Here is a 9,206-nt window from a genome sequence, read left to right as displayed (position 1 = left end):
CCACCCACCCTGCTTTCTCACGGCAAGAACCGCCACCATTACCCTGCTTTTGCCCCCTCGTCAGCTCCTCCATTATACCAGCCCACCAGTCCCACATTGCACCACCTCGAATGACTCGGTCTGGCCATCTCCAGGGGCAACCTGCACCCACAACCCCCCCCCCGAATGACACAATCTGACAGGAAGCAAGGAGGAAGCCGGGGGAGGGCTGGAAACAAACGGGAGAACAGGGTGGCGAGAGAGGAAGAAGAAAGCTGTGTGCAGCATGACTGAGTGCTGAGAGAGACATTAAGTTCGCAGGAAGGATCTGGAATGATTCACCCGCCCGCCTCCAGCAGCGGCCATGTCTGATTAGCTGTTAGCCGCCGAGGGCAAAACTTTTAATAAAGTGACAAAAGCCATAAGTTACTAAACTTTGGTTGTGAGCTTCAGCTGCATTTAGATTTGTGTGTGTATGTGTGTGTGTGTTTGTGTGTGTGTGTTTGTGTGTGTGTGTGTGTGTGTGTGTTTGTGTTTGTGTTTGTGTTTGTGTGTGTGTTGTCGTCCGTGCACCACAAGCTGATTAGGCAGAATGGCTGCGAGTTATAACGGCTTATACCTCAGACAGGGTGACAACAACACGACAGCGAACACAGCACCGGTCGCCTCTCATTATTCACTTCGAGTCGCATTTCACACGAGCTGCTGGAAACTTCACTGCTGCTGCTGCGGAAACGCGTCACCCTCTGAAGTTACAGACACACTGCGCAGCATCCACAGTGACCTGCATGACCTGCTGCCCCCCCCCACCCCCACCTAACTGAGACCCAGCCCCACCATCAAGCACTGACAAACCACAGCAAATTGGAAGAGTTCATATCTAAAAACACACCTGCAGCCTTTACACACGTCACAGGAGCCGGTCGCACAGAACACCTTACATTTTCTACTTAAGTCTGACACTTAGGGTTTAATTTCTCCTTAGCTGAGGGAGTTACTTAAGAGTGTTGCACCGAATCTCTTAAAAATGTTTCCTTAGTTAAGGAAAAACGTTGAGGCACGTGCAGCAGTGAAAGAGATTTCACAGAAAGAAATACTTTTGTGCCACAGTTTAACTGACTTTAAGTGATTCCTTAAGTGTGAGACTCAGATAACGACAACACCTTATATACTTAGGTGAACATTTTAAGGAAATCTTAAGGATGAAACTTAAGGGTGTTTTGTGTCCCAAGTGTCTAAGAGAGAATTCAGAAATGTGTCCCTAAACGAGGAGTAAAGACTAAAGTTATTGCTCAGCTTGTTTCCAGGGGCCAGTCATCGCACAAACCACCGTAAGTTTTCTACTTAAGTGTGACACTTAAGGTTTTATTTCTCATTAGCTGAGGGATTTACTTAAGGGTGTTGCACAGAATCAAAGATTTCCTTATAGTTAAAGAAAAAAGTTGAGACACGTGCAGCAGTGAAAGAGATTTTAGAGAAAGACATAAAATACTAAAAGACTATAAGGTCTTTTGTGCCACAGTTTAACTGAGACTCAAATAAGCAGAAAACCCTAAGTAGGTAAACATGTTAAGGAAATCTTAAGGATGAAACTTAAGGGTTTTTTGTGTCCTTTTATTACTATTATTTCTAAACGAGGAGTAAAGACTAAAGTTATTTCTCAGCTTGATTCCAGGTCTGAAAAGACAAAAACCTGAAAGTATGTTGTTTTAACAGAGTGAGAATTAGACATCTTAAGATTTGGAAAATCTCCTCCAGGACTTCCTTCCTTTCCTGTTCCAGCAGAACGGACCATTACACCCGTCTCTTGTCTGGCCGTTAAACAACCCCAGCTCATTCAGAGCGCTGCTGCTCTCCTGGTTCAGACAAAAACCCCTCTCCTTAAATCTTTACAAGAAGCTTCCAGTAACAGGTTTTGTCTGCAAATCAATGTGCGGCTGTACGTAGACGCATTTACAGTCGATATTTTTTTAAAGGGTCTGACCTATTTCTTCCAGACAGACGATCTTCACCTCATCACAGCTACAATCAGCCTTTACATTGAGGATCGTGCACGAGCTTAAATAAAATAAATGCAAAAACAAAAAACAAAAAACCTCTTCAAACAACCACAACTTCAAGTTTATCAGCTGGATGTTAAATCTGCCTTTAAAGGCGAATGTTCACTTTAGGAATCACTATTTCTTTCTTCTTTTAATTCATGAACGCACACGTAACTTCTTCCTAAAAACCTTCCCTCTGTTTTTATTTTAATTTCCCAGAATTCCACAGGTGTATTTCCAAAGAACAGATCTTCCCTTAATGTTCCTCCTAGGACACAGTTTATTAGTGGTGGCTGAGAAACAGCAATAAGGCTTTATGGTATTTTGTTTTTATGTCACATTGTAATTGTACTAACAGTCTAACGTGTTTCATCATGACCTGACTGACCGTGAGCTCGTTTACCTCCGTTATTATGTCATCAAAACCTTCCTATTCACACTCATTGTTTTAATGTGATGCTCAAGACGTTCTCAGAAAATCTTTTCTGCAGAACCAGTCGTCGTTCACAACCAGTTCCCACGTGCTTCAGTGGAACAGCAACTAAGAACATTTAACTAAGTCCTGCACTAACTTACAGTTTTGAGGTACGTGGTTATTTTAAGTTAACCTCACGTCGGAGGGAAATCTACAACACGCTCAGACACCTGGACAATTCAAGACGATGATCTCAAACTTTTTCACCTCAGTGAAACTGAGTATTGTCTTCTTTTAATTTCTAACTCTGCTAATGAGAGAAATTTAATTGATCTTAAAGGCTTAAATAAATAAATGAGAAATGAAAAATATCATACTTTTTTTATCTGAAACCTGTAGATATTGTGTAGAACAACTTAAAAATATGATGCATTATTATAACTTAACTCACCCACAGCAGTTAAATCAGCTCCATCTTGATGAGCTACAACATTAAAATGCTGCTTACACACTGATGCACTATTAATAAAAACCCAGTGCAATAATATAAATGTTTATTTAACAATATAAAACTCTGAAAGGAGCCTTTCTGCACAATGTGCACTTTAACTTTTCACCCATCTGAACATTCTTCTGTACTTTTACTTTGAATCCAGGACTTTTACACTCATTGAAATGTATTAGTATTAGTACATACATTATATTGAAATGTATTAGTACATACATCATATTTTACATGGTGGTATCACCACTTTGACTTGTGTGAAGGATCCCAGTGTTGCTCTCTGCTGTGGAAACATGCAGTGATGCTGCAGCAGGTGACAACTGATGCTGTTACTTTATATATAAACGCGCAGCCTCAATATCACGTATTTCTTTTTATGTATGAATCATAAATTGAAACCATTAACATGGCAGACGATGCAAAATCAATAAACGTTGATCAAAGTAAAGGCAGGTTATTGATAAGGACGCACACTGACTGTGAAGATACGAGCTAAATGAATAAAATATAACACGGAAATCATTCATTAAGAATCAGGGTTTTCTCTAATAAATGAAACGGATGTAACTTACTTCATTTTCATCAGGCTCAACTCCCGCTCTCGGCTCTCTGAAGTTGTCCCTCGTGTCTGCGCGGAGCCTCCGGACAGGTGCGGGTCTGTTTTTCCTCCGGGAGCCGTGGAACCGACCGGTCCTCGATCAGCGACAGAGGGGCTCAGGCTCTGACTTGTGTCCGTCCCGACCGCGGAGGAGAGAGGAGGTGAAGAGAGGAGGAACTGGGATGAAGGCAGTGTTAAAAGCCCCAACACCTCCCCACCACAACCACCACTCCTCCTCCTCCTCCTCCTGCCTGGAACATCATAATCCCTGATGAGGTAGAGGACACACAGAGGGGTGAACAAGTGAGGAATAAGGAGGGTGGTTATTAATTATCTCTGAATTATCTGTCAGTAAATGAAGAGCTAAGATGGCCGCAGCCTCAAACAGAGGTCCCCAAACTTGTATCATTAAATATGTGGAGATGTGTTGTACTTTGCCCTTCAACTGCCCTATTTTAGCCAAACAATAAATCACTATTAAAGCTGCAATAACTGACTTTTTAATGGCCACCAGGGGGCAGAGGAGATCCACAACAGGATGAATAGACGAGATGAATTATAAAGTGTGAGATGTCGCCTCTCTTGGACTGCTCACTGCCATTGAGCGCCACAGGGATGCAGGTATTTCTGTAGGCTAACCCGGATGTTAGCATCACCCTGGCTCCCTCAGCAAAAAGCCAATGGGATTTTTTAACACTGGCTTTTGGATTACTGCAAAAAACAAAAGTTTATGATACTGACCACACTTTGACGTTTCATCACTTTATGATGCTTGAAGCCTAAATACAATCGCCAGAAGTAACTAGAGTCACCTCCTAACGGTCGTATCCCTCCGCCACTCAGACAAGTTCCAGGTTACATCCCTGTTTATCCAGAGTCACGTAAAATATTCACCAATTGTGTGAAATTTTGTCATAATTGCTGAGTGAAGTCTTGAGTAATGGCTGAAAAGTGTTCTGCGACCTTTGTCCTTTGACCACCAAAATCTAACCACTTCACCCTTGAGTGCAAATGAACGTTGGTGCCAAAGGGAAAGGGATTCCCTTGAGGAGTTTTTGAGCTATTGTGTTCACAAGGCCAAAATCACGTTTTGTGGTCACCGTGAAATTGACCTCTGACCCTTGACCTTTAGCCACTAGGCCATTCAGTTCGTCCTTGAGTCCAAGTGACTGTTTTACCAAATTTGAAGAAATTCCCTCAAAGCGTTACAGAGATATTGCATTCACGAGGCCAAAACCATATTTTATGAGGTCACCACGACCTTGACCTTTGATCTTTGACCACCAAAATCTAATCAGTTCATCCTTGAGTCCAAGTGAATGTTTGTGCCAAATTCAAAGAAGCTCCTTGAATTTTTACTGAGATATCGGATCCACGATAACGGGACGGACGGACGAACAACCTGAAAACAACATGGCTCCAGCTCTGACTTTCGCCGGTGCAGAGGAATAATAAAAATCTTGATTAGTGGGCCTTTAAATTATAAATCAATCTATGCGCTCTATGAATCTTACAGTAGGGCTGTAATCGAGAACAGCTTTAACTCAGACTCAAGACGGTGGGAAACTAATTTGGTCAAACAAGATGAATCTACCGACGGGTCCCTGAATGCCCCGTGGAAATGACGCAACACCATAAACCATGAGGCAGAATTCGAGTTATGGCCCATTCAACGCTTGTTCGCTGAATTTTGTTATGCATTTTTAAATTGTCCTGAAACTTCATAAATCACAACTGAGACTTCTACCCCGGCGGTTTAAGACCCTCCGTGCTGCTGAACCTGCAGCCGACCCTCCCTGTGCTCAGTGTACGGACTGTATGTGTAAGGTTAACTAGCAATCTGCAAAATGGACAAATTCCTTATGGCTTGGCAGTGGGTAATAAAAACCGAATTATGCACATGTGGCTGATGCGGGGCCGTGACTAATGTGTGCGGTGTGTGATGTTGTGATGTGTGTGTGTGTGTGTGTGTGTGTGTGTGTGTGTGTGTGGGAAGGGTAATCTGCAGAGTCGAGCTCCCAATAACTTGACCCAGGGGGTAATAAAATCCATAAAATCCATATTGTGTTGCCTAATGAGGCCAACGGCGCTCTTTCAAGTATTTCAAGGCCTGATTAATACAGCAGGTGAACACTTAATCTTCTTTAACTTCAAATGTCGACAGTAATATTTAAATCAATAATGCAGAATTACAATTAAGAAAGGGAAAATTAAAAAAAGAAAGAAAGAAGGATCAAGCAAGTCAAAAGATGTTTCTCATTTTATAACCTGAGATGTGAAGGAGAAAGTTTTGTTTTTAACATATTAAACACAACACAGCCACAGAAGAAAATCCAAAGCCTCTTTTGGTTTTAAGCTCTGGCTTTCACTTATGGAGCTAATAACAAGGAATAAAATCAAATTATTCACATTATTGCCCATGCACAAGGAGATTAAGGAGGGATAAAGAGTATGGGATAATCTAGACTAGGGAATGGATTAAATCACATGTTGCTTTGCAGTATTTTTTTGCTCAACCTTGTCTCTAAGCCTGAAGCCCAGGGTTCCTGTAAAGGTGAGTGATGGCTGAAGGCCTCCGGGTGCTTCAGATGAAGTCTGTCCGATTGTGTAACAGCAACTTTGGAGTTTGTGTTTGAGAGTTTTATGTAACCGACTATCTGACAATCGTGTCGGCTTAACTGCAGCAACTAACCAGCTGTGCAGAGTCCAGCTCTCTTTGCATTCAAGGAGAGACTGACCTGGAGTCTGTGCCGTTTGTATGAATTATTGCATCCATGTACGCGTCATGTACGGCCTTTAAAAATAATAAACAGGCGACAATGCAATCACACAACCCGACTGATTATAAACATACTGAAACGTGAAACATCAAATCTACGAGATCATTCAATATCAGTGTGAAAATTTGGTGAAATCTTATCAATTAACCACCGTTATCCTTGTGTAACAACAACACAGTGGACCACACACACCAAAACCTGGCAAACTCACCATGTGCATTATTCCTTATCTGCACTTATTTCTTGACATATTTCAACATATTTTTATGTCTATTTGTACACACCACTTCTGGAACTTTGTGATGTCACAACAAAGCCGTCACCAAGCCCCGCCCACCTGGACCCACCATTCAAACCTTTACAGGATTTGGTTTTTAACCTGAAATCTGCTATATTTTTATTAGATCACTCAGAAAACAGTCAGCCAATCAGAAGAGAGGCTCAGAGCCTCCTCTCTTCTGATTGGCTCGCTGACCTGTTGTTACTAGAGCTCCAGAGAGAAGCCTGAGAGAGGAGATGTAAAACTACACTGAGATGGTTTTTGGTTCTTAAATCCACAAATATATCTTCTTATGGATCAACACTTCAAATAAAACACAGAAGAAGACGAAAATATGGCAGTTTAAAGGGTCAATACTGAGGGTAAATGAGAAAAATGTTCATTTATAATTTGGGTGAACTGATCCTTTTAAGCATTCAGCAGTGAACAGAGGGAAGAAGCTGCAAATCCAGTAGATTTAAAGCCTTTCTTCACTCGCTCTCTCCTTGTTAAAAAAGGCTTTTAATTATCAGCGAATTCCACTTTTCAACTGGTTCCAGATTTCTACTGTGCGGTTTTTTTCCCCGTCTTCTATTGAGAACCTGAAAACACTGTGGAGCTCACAGCTCAAGAATTTCCAGCACAGGAGACTCGGCTGCCTCCTCTGCCAGCTACTTAGACTGTGACCATCGGATGCTTTGGCATCCTCTGGTGTGACACTGTGGGTTTCAGCCGCCTGTTTGGTCCGCGGACAAAGAGCAGACACAGGACTTGTCTTTACCTCATTCTGCAAACTCTGGCAGGATACTGTTGAATTCATATCTTCTCTAACAAAGACCGAGGCTGCACAGATGCTCACTAATCTCACACTAACACCTCCCTCAAAAGTACTTGACACTTCCAGTCGTACCTGATTTAAACCCAGAACGTGCTGTAGTGTTGCCTGTGAGGCTTGGTCCCTCTTTAATCAGCTTCTCTGTGCCAGCAGCTGTGTCGACTCTGGCTTTTTTCAGGCAGGATGGCATGCTGTATAATTAATGTGCTGGTGTTGAATTCACGGCAGGGACACAGTGCTGATTTGCTCACCTTTAAGGACAAACACTTTGCCAGAGGAGACGGAAAGTGGAGCAGTGTGAGACTCTGGGAGAAACGTTGTGTTTACACCAAGTGTGCAAGACGACCGCCGGTGTCAGGCCTGAGAGGAGCAGAGCTGCTGATGCAGCTGATGAGCTCTGTGGAGAGAGAGAGGCCGGTCATGGAGAGAGCGGCAAATTAATACCAGACGAGTCCCGGTGGCTGTTTGTCCAATCAAACGTTCGATCCTGGTCTGCTGTCAAAAGAATGGTGAAAGTTTTGAGACATTGTAAATGTGGCAGGTGGAGAAAAGATCCCACACTGAGCTAAGGCCTTACAGAGGGTGGTATATTAAAAACTCTGACACGAGATCTGAGTGTCAGTATTGATACAAAAACATAACCAAGAGGGAAGATTTTAATGTCGACAGGATGGTGATGTGTGTCTGTTGGTCCAGACTGAAATATCTCAACTACAGGACGGATTGTGTTTTTAATGATGTTGTTTACAGACATTCATGTATCTTAATGTCTGACAAAGGGATTTATGACCAAATACCTAATGACGCTTCCATCAGCCTCAGGCTAGTTGTTTAATACTAAAGCTAGCATGCCAACACATGAAACTAAGATAATTACACCTGCTGAACATAATGTCAGTTATTATTTTACTGTGCTAGCTGGGCTGTAGCCTCCGAGCTTTGTTTTTACAACATCTCTCTTTTCATTAACATGAGAAACTTAAGTGCTCACATGTTAAACATTGTCTAAACAGAAGCAGCTGTAGCAGAACTTTGAATTTAAAACTGGGTTTAATGTGATTTAAATCAACAACTGATCCAAAGAAGAGCAGAAATCTAGAGGCAGATTTCAGCATCCGACAGGTTTTATGAACATGTCAGACTAAAAAAGGTTTTAAGATGAAATACTTACTGTTACAAGAGTTGAAAAATGATTTGAATTTTAAAGTTGTCACAAGAAGAAATAACATGTTGTTTTTGGATTTCTGATTGAAGACAATTCTTTGTATTTGACTTGAGTTCTACTGATAGTGACTCATCATCGATAGATCATAGATCTAATCATTAAAAGGAGGATTAGATGACGAAACTATCTTCATTGATCACTTCACTCAGCTGAGACAGTCAGACATAATCCAACCTTCAACCAACATCTCAGATGATTTCCTGACATACATCTCATGATAAACTGTTTTGTTATTAACTCTGTTGTCAGAAGCAAAAACTGTTTTGAGACGTGATTCAACTTTATGTTGCTGTTGAACTTTGCTGCATATAAACACTGAAATGTGTTTAACATTAAAACTACCTCTCAGTAAAATAAACTGGTGACTGAGTTTATTGTCCTGCTCTGGCAAGATTCAAGAAGACGACACATATTAGTAGTGGATTTAGGATTTAGAAAAAGTTAAATGCTTCCTGTTTTATTTCCTGTCAAATCAGACTCAGTGTGCGTTGCAGCACCGGTTGAACTCCGAGCTCACAGTCCTGTGTCTGATGTTCGTTACAGTAATTATTGTAAAATCTCAAAAATC

At 41.6% G+C, this 9,206-nt stretch overlaps 1 protein-coding gene across 1 annotated transcript in view; it reads right to left on the bottom strand.

Moving 5' to 3' along the window:
* Window positions 1-3,692, bottom strand: part of LOC111234099 (brevican core protein-like) — a 27,228-nt gene extending 23,536 nt beyond the window's left edge. The window contains exon 1 of the mRNA XM_022762018.1: window positions 3,514-3,692. Within this exon, the coding sequence (XP_022617739.1) occupies window positions 3,514-3,524 (11 nt within the window). The 5' untranslated portion in view covers window positions 3,525-3,692. The remainder of the gene's footprint in view (window positions 1-3,513) is intronic.
* Between the last annotated feature and the right edge of the window lie 5,514 nt (window positions 3,693-9,206).

The sequence above is a fragment of the Seriola dumerili genome, unplaced genomic scaffold (assembly GCF_002260705.1).
Source record: "Seriola dumerili isolate Sdu_G_001 unplaced genomic scaffold, Sdu_1.0 BDQW01000435.1, whole genome shotgun sequence".
In the NCBI taxonomy this organism is placed as follows: domain Eukaryota; kingdom Metazoa; phylum Chordata; class Actinopteri; order Carangiformes; family Carangidae; genus Seriola; species Seriola dumerili.
The sequence above is the reverse complement of the archived record's forward strand: the minus strand, read 5'-3'. Positions and strand labels throughout refer to the sequence as shown.